Source organism: Melopsittacus undulatus, chromosome 2 (assembly GCF_012275295.1).
Source record: "Melopsittacus undulatus isolate bMelUnd1 chromosome 2, bMelUnd1.mat.Z, whole genome shotgun sequence".
Lineage (NCBI taxonomy): Eukaryota > Metazoa > Chordata > Aves > Psittaciformes > Psittaculidae > Melopsittacus > Melopsittacus undulatus.
The window spans coordinates 83,582,362-83,598,290 of NC_047528.1; the positions used below are offsets into that span (position 1 = coordinate 83,582,362).

General features: G+C 31.8%; 1 protein-coding gene across 4 annotated transcripts in view; it reads right to left on the minus strand.

Moving 5' to 3' along the window:
• The window catches only part of DMD (dystrophin), a 1,017,291-nt gene that overhangs the window by 599,755 nt on the left and 401,607 nt on the right, over nucleotides 1-15,929 (minus strand). For all 4 annotated transcript variants that reach the window (XM_034074486.1, XM_034074485.1, XM_034074487.1 and 1 more), the window contains 2 exons: nucleotides 14,380-14,532; nucleotides 13,276-13,458 (listed from right to left, as the gene is read on the minus strand). In XM_034074486.1, coding sequence (XP_033930377.1) covers nucleotides 13,276-13,458; nucleotides 14,380-14,532 — 336 coding nt within the window. The remainder of the gene's footprint in view (nucleotides 1-13,275; nucleotides 13,459-14,379; nucleotides 14,533-15,929) is intronic.

A 15,929-nucleotide genomic window follows, 5' to 3' on the forward strand; every position in this document is an offset into this window, starting at 1 on the left:
TGTCTGTCTTCTCAAAAGTATAAACTTATTGAGGTCATCAAAGAACTTGTACAGGCAATTACTGTTAAACTTTCTTTCAGAAATCGTATTACTTAGATGTTTCAGTCCCAATATAGATAATCACACATTTTGAAGGTTTTTTTTACATTATATGTGAAAGACAATGGATCAATGGTTTCACAGAAAAAAAAAATATCATTAGTTAGGTACACAGTATATAAAAGAAAGCAAATATAAACACTACCTTGCACAAATTTATCAAGGTGTCTCATTTCAACTTGTTTGCCCTGTCCATCCTTTCATGACATGTTTCTCTCTTCAGTTACTGGGCTGAGTCATCTGGTTCTTCAGTTTTCTTTAGAATCTTAAAATATGCATATACACACTCTAGAAGAAGTGTGTATATCATATATAAAGCTCACAAAGTTATCTGTAGACTTGTGTTATTCTGATGCGTTTTTTTTAATGCAAATCTAATTCCTCTGCTTACACTTTTTCCACTAAATGACTTTCTCAGTACATCTGCTTACACTGAAACCTCTCTAATTACCATACCACTGCTATAATTTTTATTATTTAAATTAAATGGCTTAATAAAAAATTGCCTTTGCCCCCATATGTTTCATGAACCACATGCTCTTTAAAAATAACAGTTCACCCCAGTGAACCTAAAGCTGTCCCAGCTGATTAGAAAATGGGAGATTTTCAACAAACCACATGCAGCAATATATTTGCATTCCTCAAGATTACACTGTGACACTTCTAATAGTTCATTACTATGCTCTACATGTAGCAAAGAACTTTAGACCCAGACGAGGAACATTTTAAATATAATTGCATTTTTCTTTTTTCATTGAGAAGACAGAATAGTTATAGTCATCATAATGAAAACAGCATGCCAGGTGTGCAAGGTTCTTCACTTTAAATGAGGTCATAGGAATACGTAAAGTGACATACAAAATACAGTTAGTTTCTATAGGCTTACTGGTTTAATCTATTATTTCAACACAAATTTAGGCTAATAACTATGCACACACACATTGATGTATATGTATGTACATATAATAAAAACTTTGCCATCTTTTTGTAAATAATTCCTGAAACTAATAAAATTCAAATGGAAATTTGATGCATGAGTACTTCACAGATACCATGCTTAATTATTTATAGTAGTGCTAAAATTGGGTATCTTTCAATCACTGCTACAGAGGACCCTTATAAGAGCACTCTTCAAGGTAATATTAATTAAAATCTGGAGATAGGACTGAACTTTATGAGAAATATATATTTCAGTAATCCCTCAAAATTTGTGTAATACTTAACTCACAGCAATATGAATAAGATATATGCAACTATATATTCATTTTAACCTTTACAGAAAACTTTCTCACAGCTGCATGATTACACTTGTATAGTTCAACAAGAAACATGAGTCAGGAGATTTCTAGTTCAAGCAAACCATTAATGCTTATATTATTAAAAAGTTTATATTTTTAGTTAAATTGTAAGGTACTACAATAATACAAATATCGCAGCATTATTAAGTACCTTATTCTAAACCAATAGTAACAATCCAAATTAATTAGTTTCTTAATACTATTTAAATAAAAGAGTTGGGAATCTGATACAACTCTAGAAATCAGGGATTAAATTTCTTTCACTTCAGTGGATTTTACAATAGATAACAGGTGTTTCTCTCCTTCTATCGTTCCCCCATTTACAATAGCATAAGAGAACCAAAGGCAGAAGTTGGCATTTTGCACAAAGGAATGGAGAGCAGACTTATTCAGAACTGACAATTTTCATCAGCAAAGAAAGGGAATTTTTTTTGGCTTGTTTCTATGTTTGGTGGAATTTGCTGCTGTAGAAGGTACAACACATAGCGTCTGTTGCATTATTTTCCTGAGAAGCATATCTACTAGAAATGTATAGCTGAAACTGAATCATATGCTAACACTGTAATGAGATTTTTTTATTTTTTTATTTAAAGGAGATTGTAGCAGCTGCGAAGCAGTAGTATTAAAAAATAATACTCATTCAGTAAAGATATGTCATTGCTAATGTCATAATGGTTCACCAGAAGCACAGTAGATTGACACACAAGGATTAAAAATAAATAAGAAAATGGAAATTAAAATTTTAGATAATTGTTTAAGAATGGTTTTGAATAACTTGAATCTGACAAAGTGCCAGAATACATTAGTTACATGAAAATATTCAAAAACAAATAGCATTTTAAAACAATGTATAATATAAATAAATTCTTAAGAATGATGGGGAAATCCTGGAGTAAATGTCCATTTCTTATATGGTTATTTCTTAAAAAGCCACTTTAATTGAAATGAATTTATTTTGCATTTTTATTTGATTGCCAGTGGTATACTGATGTGCAAATTATTTCTAGTCTCCAAAAATCCCATTCTTTCAGGTAAGCCTTACCTTTTCATGCATTGCTTTTGACCAAGCATTATCATGTCTCAAACAGTAAATTGAATAATATTCCCCATCATTACATATATTTAATTAAGGAATGGAATCTTTCCATAAACATGATTCTTCCTACACATGTGAAACTGATTTTGTTGAATAGGTACCACATCCTACCACATGCAATACGAAGACAAGAAATACATCCATGAACTGCCCTTATAGAGAAGGCCAATATGCAAAAAACAAACTAACAAAAGAAACAAAACCAACCAACCAAAAGTACCCCCAGAAGAAAAGAGCTACAGGAATAATGCAGGTTTTGCCCACAAAATTAAATATTGTCATTTCCTGGGCTCTTCCCTGCCCTGCAGTATCTGTGATGATTATTGCCTGCATTCAAAACAGTACTACTAGGTGGCATCATAATTAATTAGCTTTGGAAAATGCAGTTAATTTCCTTTTAGCACTGGAAAACTAGGTATTAAAGCACTTTTCCCTGACCTCAGTATATCCATACATCTTCCTCTTCCTGTAGAGGGAAAAATCCCAGTACCACTTGCTATTCAACAGTTTACACCTCCAGCCTTATTGTGTTAAGTCTTGCTACTTGTTCCATTTTTGGTCTCTTCTCACTACAGTTCTCCAAACTCACAGCAACTGTATTGTGCTGTCCTTTTGAGTACAAGCAAACTTTACAAAAACAGAATACGTGGGAGGAGTAAAGCATCAAAACACACCTATCTTGACTACTGTACCATGACACTGCTCCTAGCAGCATTCTGATAAGAAGTTCAGGAAAAACAAACATGTGCCTCTTCCTGAAGTGAAATAATGCTTGAGAAAGTATTCTTTACAAGCAGCTGTAAAATATATGAGAGTGTAAAAAGTCAGTCTCTGAGGAATAAACATAGGTGTGCTACACATACAGAAAGAAAAAAGAGCAGATAGCAGACACCTTCTGAATAAAGGCAGTTATGCCTCAGAGTCCAACAAGCATTGGAACAGTTTATTGCTTTCTAGAACAAACTGTAACCTATTTCATATTTGCTAGCTCATGGTTAGCATCAAAATATCATATGCATCAAATAAAGAATTAAAAATACAAAAGTATGATCTACTAAGATCAATAAAATCACTTTCAAGTATGTACTTATACATAAAGAAGCTTGCCAGTTGTGAGAGATGTCAGCTAACCTTCAGAAAAATAAATTCTGTGTTTTCAGCATTGCTAGCTCATCTTACCTGTCTATATATACAGAACATAAATAAAAATTATACCAATAACACTGAATTTTCATTATGATATTGGATAGCCTTATTCAATCTCAAAAAAAAATGTACTTATCATTATGAAAAGAAGCATGTCTTTCAAGGACAGAGAAACCTAAATCCTCACTACAGGATTAATATGAAGCGCTTGCATAATTCCATAAAGGCAAGGCCTTAAAAGACACTTGGCAGCATTAAAATATATTCAAAATAACCTCTTTATTAATATTATTAAATAAGGGTGTAAATATTTTCTTATGCATCTGATTTTTCTAGTCATGTATGATTGCAGTCCACAAAAGCCTGCACGTTGCAATACTTAAAACATGTATTTTAATGCCTGTATCTGACTTCATCAATGACTTATATAAAAATTGAAACTTTAAAAATACATGATTATTTTCAGCACTGTTATGCTACTGAGAAATGTTTAAGGACTTCACAATGCTTCACTGCTAAAACATACCTTATTGGCTGAGAAATTCTGCAATAACAGTTTTTCTTCTAAGATAAAATTTATCTACTCTACCTATACATAAACCAAAATAAAGTTAGTTAATATGAAAGTATTCTAATAATAGCATGAATTAGAAAACATTTCAATAAATTTTACATGCTAGGAACAGCAATAAAAACATTGCAGGCTTTGCTTTTTAAAACTACCAATGAACAGGCCTTAACCAGGGTGAACTGAATTCTATTATCATTTTTTTTTTTTGACCTTCAGAACTTGATTGAAATGCAAAGGTTTTCTCCACAAGAAAATATTAGTTCCATGAACTTTATGCTTAAGTTATGAACATCTCCCAAAACCTCAGATTGTCAGGCTACACTCTAATGAGCTCTGTGTGGTGGATTTGATAGATATCTGTGGTTGCTTGTGATACCTGTGGTTACTTGTCTCAAAGACTCTCAAAGACTTGAAAGACTACTTTTCTACCCACAGTATTTTTTTTCAGTGACTGTGTTACTTTTCCAAATAGCTGAGGAGGAAAGAAAAAAAAAAAAAAAGCTATAACAATTCAATTAATTTTAACATTAAACCCAAAGTAATTAGTCATTATGTCAGTTGCATATAGTTTTAACTTTGTGGATGTGCTGGTTTTGTGGGTTTTTGATTTTGGTTTTTTTTTTTCCCAGGAAGTAAACTTTTAGTTTAAATACTATGATAAAACATTTTGCTGCTGCAGCCAATCCTCCTTCATTTAGAACCCTCCAAGATGTCAATTACACTCCAGTGTAAATTAGTAAAATTAATAGCTTTGGCAATCACCTTTTCAGTAGCTTAACTGTGCTTATATTTTATTCTGGCCCAGACAATTGCCTCCAGATACGGATTCTCCCCAGGCTGAGGCATTGCTGCATATTGAATTTAGCTGCAGCTCATTAAAAAACTTACCCACTGCTCCTTGCTGAAGACCTGTTGGCATTCATCTAAATTAGAGAGTAAACTACCCCAAATAATTGGAAATTTTAGCAATTCCGTTCTTCACTTTTAACCCTGACAACTTCATTGTTGTCCACTTGTTGACCAAAGAAAAAAAAAAATAAATTCAACTATGATGAGACTGGGATACAAGACTCACATATGCTGCACTGTGTGTGATATAAGTCATTGCTTCCAGAAAATACAACAAAACAGAGCTGTGTATCTTATGGCATAGCTGAAATGCCACTATTTCCTGAAGAAAGCGAAAATATAATTACATTATGGTCCCACTGACTAATTGTAACTAGTGGGATTTAGAGACTGTCTCTTGTTTTACATATACATAAATTGCATATATATGTTAATTACACCTGATAAATATGGCATATCTCAATCTTGATAATTGCAGTAATTCAAAATTACCAAGTGAAAGGAAATCTCTATGTCTCTGTCATGTGACTTTAAACAGATATTTGTAACATTATAAAAGAAAATATTAAAAAAATTAAAGACTCAAAAAAAAATATCTCCAAACCACTTAACAATAGCTCAGGCTATGTACAGTCATTAGCAGGTTGCAGGGAAGGTAAGCCTTTAACTACCAATTAGTCAAAAGACATAGCCATTCTCAGTATTAGAAATCAGTAAATAAGCAAATACTTAGGTGCTCATATTATGTTTTTGAACGAAAAAAAATCAGATGGCATTTCAAAATCTGCATTCTAGGCCGGTTTTCAACAGATGTTTTGAAAAGATATTTAGAATTTTATAAGGGTTTACCTGGAAAATACATTTGAAATTGATTCAAATGTATTACCTTCCGTGAGACAAAATATAGTTGAAAGTTTTTATATGCTAACTATAGACCACAACAATCCATAGATTTGTTAACCATTTCTTGTATTCATCCTGTAATATTTTTCACTGCTGAAAAAATACTTACAGACAGTATAAAGAACATGTCACACTTAAGGAAGTATCAAGTTGACATTTTAGAATATTGAACTCATCTATGCAATTCTAGATAATTGTAATCATGTGGTCCAATTGTGACAGTCTATTTATTCTGCTAAACCAACATTATATACTCAAACCTGCCTGCACAGCAGGAAATACTCAGAAGAATTGCGAGAATTTCAAATATTTTACTCCAAATGCAATTCAAAAATTGTGTTTCTCAGACAGCTATACAGAAGAAACAGTATGTATAATGGCAGAACAAGCTTCTACATGATATTTCAGAAGGCAGTCTTCCTACGAACAGTCTTTGGTCAGTGCAAACTTGTTGAATGGCTGATTTATTAGGACCACAGAAGTGTCCTAATCTTAGACAGTATTTATGCATGTAGCTTTAAGTCTGTCTTGAATAATAATTATATCTCTACCGACTGACCACCAAGGAACCTATTAATGTTAAATAAATCACAGATATATTAGAATACAGTCTATTGATGTCTAGATTGACTAGCCCATTTTGAAATAGTTGAGATGCTAACTTTGCAGATATTTAGCAAACTGTGTTAGCTGTTTGCTGAGATAATTTAAAAATATCGAAAAATACCATTAAAGTATCACATTAGTGTTGAATGCTAGCAATTTCAAAGAACAATGTCCTAAACCTTAAACGCTGGCACCTTCCAGAGATTTTAAAAAGCATTACATAATTATTTTCCATCTTTAATCTACATTTATAGAGATGCAATCATACAGAATAATAATAGTCTGTCACATAAGCTCATTTTATTACTCCAAGACAGGGTTTTTTTTTTTTGTTAAACCATGTGAGATTGATGTCAATCCATCAGTTTTGAAAGCTAATTAAGTATACACATATAGATATTCAACATTTGCACTGTACATGAAGAGATTTACTTTCTTCTGCACTTTTCTGAGTACACTCAGATGCACTCATGCAAAAACAACAAAAAAACCCACCCAAAACCAAAAACAAACAAAAAATCCCACTAGTGATGTTGATACCCTCAATTATAGGCAGAAGATAATATCTCATCAAAAGATACTGCAAATTAGCTCCTGATCACTCTCCAGCAGGTCTTTTCTCTTACTATTTAATTCTATATTACAGTCATGTGATTTTGAAACCAAATTCCTCACACTGTAAATTATTATGCTAATAAATTATTAAATACTAAATCAGAGAATATAGGATGGTAATTAGCTGTCTTGTTCCCAAATAGTTAGGCAATTATAAGGAAGATAATACTATCCTGGTATAATGCTTAGTTTTGTCCAAAGAAAATGTGGTATGTCACACATGATTCTTTAAGCAAAGGCTGCTGGTCACATTTCCATCTCAATCCTACAGAGAACAGTATGAAGAGCCTGTGGTGTGGTTAAGACTAAATTCTTAAAACCACTTCATATAATTTAAAGATAGCATCCTAAACCAGCCTTAGTCTGAGTTGCAGCAAGAGTTTTCATTCCTATACAAAGAGGTGAAGATACCAAGTTTTACTCATAAACTATAGAATGTAATTTAGATCACTTCACTGAAGTTTATTACAGAAAATGAAAAATGGCAGAGAAAAACTTTTTCTTTAAAGTTCAGTCATCTACAAGACAAGATTCTTTAACTTCACTCTACTAAATTTATATACCTTTGCAGTGATGATAGTGAATACTGTAGAGAATTAATAAGGAAATATGAGAGAAGACAAATATGCTTTAGAACTCACAGTACTGTAGCAAAGTGGTCCACTTTGATAAAAAAGGCTACAGATGGTCTTCACGTAAATTACCACAAGCCGGTATGCATTTTAGACACAGATAAAGTGCATTTTAAAATGCATCTATAAATCTAGGTCTTCTTCAGCTGTATCAAAAACAATATCTATCTTCAGTGTACTTCTTATACCTTTCTTATCTTAAATTAGACATAGAAATAAAGTATTTGATAAACAAATTATTTGGAATGCATTTTCTAATAGGAATTTCCAGGTTGATGGATGCTAGAAAATGGGTGTAACCATTCAACAGTAATTCTCTTCCCAAAGATTCTCCTTCATTCTCACCCTTTTTCAAACCACAGTAAAAGAAGCCAAGTGCTCTGTAAACCTACTGGTTCAAAAAGCTGACACTGTCAATGCCAGAAAGGTTAAGTGATCTGACAGGATCACCTGTGTTGTGCCCTAAAGAGACCCAAAGCACATGGGTGAAACAGGCCATCACTATATGGTTATTTTCTTTTGTCCAGTAGGTATTTTCCTATTTTACCATTGTAATGCCTTTTCTCTCATTTGTTCTTCCTCTGTCATACTCATTGTAGGAATAACAAATTAGTTTGTCCCTTCTTTTTGGTAACCATTACTTGTTTATTTACCCAGGAACTATTTAAGCAATGATAAGAGAATCACTTCATGTCAATGATGCTGCTTGTGGAAACTGGAAAGCAATCATCAAAAACAATGGTGGCACATTACCACTGAAGTATCCATGTTATTTAGATGCAGACAGATAATTAAGACACAAAGTCTGGTGTTTATCTAACTGTGAGAAATTTATTTCAATTAATGTTTTATTTCTAGTTTTAGAAAATACCTTTATATATAAACATATTTGAACAGTTAAAAAAAAATCAATTTCATTAAATAAACTAAATAGAACTCCAGAGGGAAATGTAAACTGAAGCTTGCAAGATGCCTCTAAAAGACTGAACTTGAACACTTGAATTTCTGATGTAAACTTGATTAGTCTTTTGTTCCAGAAGTTGACCATGTTCTCTCACCTGAGGTGATCATCCAGTTAGTTAACAGGTATTATTTTGATTTTCTGAATACTTTACAGAACCTTACACAGAAAAATAATTTTTATTTGAAAAATAAAGATTATATTTAGTTCATAGTAAATACTGAGAGTACTGATATTTTATCCATGTTACAAATAACTATTGAACTAAATTACTTGTCTTACAGAAATAAATACGTGGTTTGTATAACTATATTCCTTATTCATTCTTGCTCAATACAGTCTAATTGGCACAGAAAAGACAGCCTCTCCTGATGTCTATCATTTGAGCATATGATTAGATTTTATTTTTTTTCCCAAAATGGCCAAAATCCAGGCCCAAATATTTCAGTAGTAAATTGACCATAAATTTCAACATAATTTGTGTTTGTGTCACCAACTAAATTACTGGAATGACTTAGGTAAGCCTATTTTTTTCCTTGCATATACATCAATGGGTACATAATTTTTACAGTTGCTAATAGGTTCCAAGAACAATATTTCTCTTGTTCTAAGAAAACTCTGGCTTGCTATTTACAGAATGCATAGCCCAGCCAAGAGAGGGGAAAAAAAAAAAAAGCCATCTGTGATGGCAGAAAAAATGCTGGATAGCTTGATAAAATATGGTAATAGGGCAAATTAAATAGGAATTTATAGTGCAGGCTCTGCACCTGTGTTCATGCAGAAAATGTTTTCTCATGATAAAGACCTTCAGTACTCTCTACAAGCACAATAATTTCAGTCAGCTCAATAAAATCTAAACTGAGCCATGACAGAAACGTGCTGAAAGACTGCTGAAATGAAAACGTGGGGAAAAAAACTTTTATAAACCAGGCATTAACTAAGGGCTGTCTAATTAAAAGTAATCAATATATCAATAACTGATTTTGATCCTGATTTGAACTAAACCATCTGATTCTAGCTTTTTCTCTGCAACAGATAACTATTTTGTCACCCTGGAACAGTAGCATATACTGTTGCAGAAAAATAGTAACTGGAAGATTTAGGTTTAGGCTATAGCAAAAGGGATTAATAACTTCTGAAAATAGCGTGAGACTGCCGATGCTCAATGATTTTAGATTCTGCAGGGGTAATCTAGAAGTAAATTTCCCTTGATCTCTTCAATTTTTACTGAAACTATTTTTTTTTAAACAACCATGTAATTTTAATGTGCAAAAATTGTATACTGCTCTAGGATTAAACTTTAATGGCTTATTTTTTGAAGAGGATTTTAATTTTCCATTTGTTTTAGTGGGATATAGTGGTTAATCATCATTTTAAGACATGATGCTAAAATATTCTACTCTTTAATAAGTTATTTGGATTTCACAATTGCAGTTACTACCAACTGATTTCAAATGGAATTTTTTAGCAGAAATGAAGTAGAATACTCAACTTTTCTTAGTACAAGAATCAGCAATCTACCTGACCAAAACCCAGAATTTTTTGCCCATTGTTTATTTTGATGCATATGAATAAAAACAACAGGTGGGAGAATAAACTTCCAAGACAACATGAACTTCAAAAACTTTTTCCCACTCAGTGTCATTTTAGGTTCTGTGCAGTTGTGTTTATGTATTTTTGTACCATGTTTAATCTAATAATGCAGGAAACCCACCTTTTTCCCTGCAGAATTTACTCTCTGACAATTTTTACATAAAGAGATGACCACTATTACCAAATTGAATGATGTCTCAAAATTGGCATTAAACAGAACATGCAGTGTTTGATGTAATATTATTACATCATACCTAATGATCAAAAGCGGTAGTGACAAGAAACCCCTCCTTTATATAAATACAAACCCACATATATTTATCAGTCAGTTGCTGGATGTTTGCTGCTATATATTTGAGAGTCAAGCAGAATTTTTTAGAATATACCATGCTAGAGAGAGCCAATTTTTATATGGTTAGGGTTCCTACATCTTTCTGACAGGTCTTCACAAGAAAAATTAAAAAATTAAAATCTAGGGAAGCACGATCATTTTAAATTCACACTTTGATATCCGAAATATATTAGGTCCAACAAAGTAAGAAATGAAAATCTGTCATTTAGAAACATAATTAAAGGTCTTCTTCAATGCAGTCTTGCTATATTTATTCAGTGAATCATAATGAATTGCAAAATATACAGTACAACTAACTCCTCATTGATTCATATTAACTTTCAACTGTTAAATGTGTTGAATACTTTATCAATTACAAATAAAAATGCAGCATTTTTCTACATCTTTTGTCTCAAAAATAATATCCTTTTTTAATTTTTATATATGGTTTTATTCTCTTGTTGGTTAACATAGAAAATCACTGTGAAAGATATTTTTGCTGGTATATGCATGTGTTTATGCAAATAGATTGAATATTAATTTTTCTTGCAGAAACAATTAATTAATCCTCACAACATCCCTGTGAGGTAGGTATTTAGGCAGTATTAAAAAAGTAAAAAATTACGAAGATTCAGCAAAACCAAAACAGTAGTAAGGCAGCTCTCAGTTCTCACGCTGTTTTTAGTTAGGAAAATATACTGCCTCTCAACAGTTTTCCTAGCTTCTGTAAAACTTCTAAAATATTTCATACAAATATTACCTTGGTCATCGTCAACAGAGAAAGATATTTTTCGTGAGAAATTTGAAGAATACAGTAACTGTCCTGTACAAACGTAAATGACCTCATTTCCCAGATACTAACAAGTAGTCTTCCTGCATTAAATGTCAGAGGATATTTTAAAATTTAACCATTAAAGGATAGAAATATATAAATTGCATATTTAACAATGTAATTGTTACATAGCTTTAAAATTTTGATTATTGTATTCCCTTGACCAACTCAAAAGCACTTGTGCTGATGTATCTACCTTACATATTTAAAAGAAAAATATGCTAATATGTTGTTTTATTAATTTGCTAGCAAAATTTTATAATGGATATACTCATCCTCTACCATAGTAGGTCGTGGGTGACAGAAAAAGCACATTGACACCAGAATGATTTTATATAAATTTCATGCACATACTTATTTCTTACTTGCTTGCCAAAGAAACAAATATATTCATTATAAAAAAAAAAAGATTCATTTACAAGACAAAGTGAGGTCTGCTCTAGCTCCATTTCAATATAAACAATTTGCAACTGATTACATTCATCAAGTTTAATATAAACCATAGTAATCTGAAAAAAGTAATAATATGGAACAAGATTTAATAACATACAAGCCAAAGTTAATGTTTCTCTGATTGTTTCCATGTTTCCATTAACTGAATAGCTATTCCAATTATTATTTTTATATATACATTATGCAACTTAATAGTAGAAAAGTTTAAAATACACAATACAATCAGTACATTAAGTAGAGAACTGTATTGACCAAAAGGTTATACATTATTGCCGATTTTTGGAAAGTGTTTTTTGTTGTTTTTTTGGTTTTTTTTTACAGTCAACAATATATCAATTAGAAATAACACTTCATGTATTTAAATTTTCATTATCCTGCCAGTAAGCCCCCTCTGAAATCTAGGGGCATTTAAAAATAAATAAATAAAGTTATATTTTGTTAAAACACCCCTTTACCACTAGCATTTTTAAGATCACAGAAGAGCACATAATGCAACAACTTCCTTGAGAGAAAATATTATCTCTCTTCATACAAAATCAAAAGCCCAGGAGGCAATGAGCAGAGTAGCAAGGAAAAACTGCCTTGTAACTGCAAAACCATCTCTGGTAACCTTTAAATGGGTAGCACCTAATATGTATTTTTATCATAAATCTGGAATAGTGACAGTTTATTTCCCGTTTATTCATCCAGTTACTTCAGCATGTATAAACCAGTAAGAATAATCATATTTTGCATACAACTAAAGAACTCAAAATCAGAAGATACAAAGTTCATAAAATTATGGTTTCATCCCAGCTGAATTTGTACACTTTCTTGCAAAAACTCTTTTGAGAATTAAAGCATTTGAGGAAGAGGCCAGGTATGTAGTGTTGTAAGAGATTTTTTTAATCTCTTCCTAATGGGGTTATAACATATTATGGACAAATAAAAAAAAATAATTAAAATTGGCATGGGATGGGTAGTTTGGAAAAGACAATTTTTGTGGTTTACACATTCACTGAACAAAATAGATGCATGGCAAGCTGATGTTTTTAAACTGGAAAATGTTATGGAAAAATAATGAGGCAACAGAAATAAACATTGCTGAGTTTTTTGTAATTGGTTGATTTAACGTAAAGGTAATTTTAAGACCAAAGTAGAGAACTATTAGAGTATAAGGATTGCCCTGCTTGCAGACCATAGGGTTTCTCTTATAAATATCTGAAGAGTTGACCCTGAAGCTCTCATTGTTAGTAGGATGCTGTTAGTAGTAGCAGTTGCAAACATATGGGTTTGCCAGTAACAACTCACAATTTCTGCATAGTTGAGTCTTCGAAACTGAGCAAATTTGCTCTCAAAATCTCGCCAGCGCTTGCTGAGCTGTATCAGAGTTGGCTCCACTGCTTTTGCAGCCCCATCCTTAGACAAGCGTTCAGCCTGCCTGTGCACCGCATTCAGATCTTCCTTCTTCTTCTCCAATTCTCCATCAATCTCCTGGTGAGCAAAACCAATACAGGGCCCAGGACAGTTAGCTAACTAAATCAACCAACTTAAAATTAGCAAAATACTTCTGTCAGAAACTTCATTTCCATTTTATTGTTACAAGTAAATTTTACAACTATTTCATGCCTTATTTTACATTTAAACAAAAAAAAATAATGGAAATTGAGTAAATTTCTTGGATATTGGCTGTAGAGGTATCACAGCTATTGCACACTGAAAACTGGTTAGCAAAGGCCAACAGTTTAAATTTTCAGATTCTTGGTAATACACTTTGATGGGCAATTGGAGAAATTCTTTTCTCAATAAGGGTCAGCATATTCAGGAGAAATAGTGTTTGGACAGGTGAGAAATATACAAATTGATTCTTTAATATATTACTTAACTCCTATTGTACTCTGTGGGAAACTCAACAGAGAATGAAGCAAAGAAAGACGATGCAAAATAAACTAGGAAAACCTTTGACAGTATGTAAATAAATCTATAGAGTTTGACAGTGACATATGAATATGTTCTGATGAAAATGAATGTGCTAACATGAGACAGAGGTCATCCATATATCGGAAAGTCATTTGTTCATCTGGAACAAAGATACATAAAAAAAATTAAAATGTTTACTAGAAAACATTTGATGCTTCTTAATATATCACACACTTTCCATATTATTGACAAAACATTTTATTTAGTGTGTTTCAAATTACTTATATAACATATTGTATAAAAACAAATACAAGATCTAGTACAACAAAGAAATGTCAGTTTGAACAGAGATAATTAGGGTTTGTTTTACTAAAAAAATGAAGAACAGAACTGATAATATCTATATCTATTGGAATATTTGTTGCATTTGCTGTCTGATAAATTGATAAACTATCACTCAAAAGATCTACCATTGCCATTCCATAACAACATTACCTTTAGCTTCTGCTCATCTTTGTGGTCTGGTAGACTGGCTAACTTTTTCTCAATGTCATCCAGCCATGTCATTAGGTCATCAGCCTGCCTCTTGTACTGATACCATTGATGAGAAATCTCTAAAGCCTTTTTTCTTCTTTGAGATCTCAAGTCCTGTTCACAGTGCAGACATTATTAGAATATGAATTAAAGGCTTATAAAATATGAATTGGCATGTGTGCACATTGAAGGGAAAAAATGTGCACAAGGCCACTATTTTTTTTAATTAAATGTTGCTATTTAAATCAAATATCTAAGTATCTCAACACATCACATTTTCTTCATTTTAACAGCATATAAGCAACCAAACACAGCATATTTTCATCTGTTTAGCAGATTCTAATTTTTTTTTTTTCTTTTAAGGGATGTTACTTAATTCAGGGTTGTTCATATGTTGAATAAACCACTGAGATAGTCACCAATATTCAGAGAAGTTAAGACTCTTACATAAATGTCAGTATTTGATATACATCACTTCTGCTCAGAATACTTACTGGACAGATGGAAACACAGCCCACTTCGTATCTAGCCAGAAGTGGGCTTCATGTGTTTTCTAGTCTCCTGTGAAATTCTAGTCTGCATGCAAACTATGTAACTTTTCAAAAGAAAATAATTCCACTGCTGAAATGTATGCAAAGACAGCTTTCCTTTTTCTAAATTAAATACAATTTACATAACAAATGTGTCTATGACTCAGCTTTATAAAAATATTAAAACCTTAAGAGGAAGGCAAAAAAAGTTATTTTATTTCATAGAAATATTATTAAATGTACTCCATTTGCTTTTGATTTAACTGCTTAACTTTAATTTTGTATGTGCTCATACAAAATTCAGAAAATATTTTCATTACTGCAATTTCTTATTAAGAAGTAAATTAAAAAAAATACTGGTACATTCTACATAAAAATACTCAGATGAATTTGCCTCTGTTGTTCTTTAATTTTATTTTTTCAAATAAAACCTTTTCAGGTTGAATGTCTTGAGTCACCCAAAAGGAAAATCAATCACTGTATTCCATAAAAACAGACAGTAAGGATCCGATTAATAGCTTAGTTTTAGAAACAGTTTTCCTTTTTCTCCTCCACAAAAAAAAAGTTAATTACTTCCATTTAGCTTGGAACAGTGAAAGGTGGACTTAATAGTTTGCAAATTTCTTTTTAATGTGGACAAAACAAAGATATATTCAAGCTATTCTTTTATTGAATTAGATCAGATCTGCAAAACTAAAAATGAGAATGAAATCCATAGGAAAGGAAAGGTGCTGCTTAAAAATAAGTAATAATAAAATTTAACCATGCAACATTCACCAAGCTGAGAACAACTGAATAAAAATTTTCAAAAGAGATAATTCTGCTTGCAATAGATGGAAAATTCTTCTATAGTAGCCAGAGCCTACAGCTCAAGGCACGTGACCAAGGTGAACCTTCTAACTGTGACAGTCTTTTTTTCCTCATTTTTATTTTCCCCTGGATAATTACACTCCTAATTATAACTACAAGCTTGTCCAAATA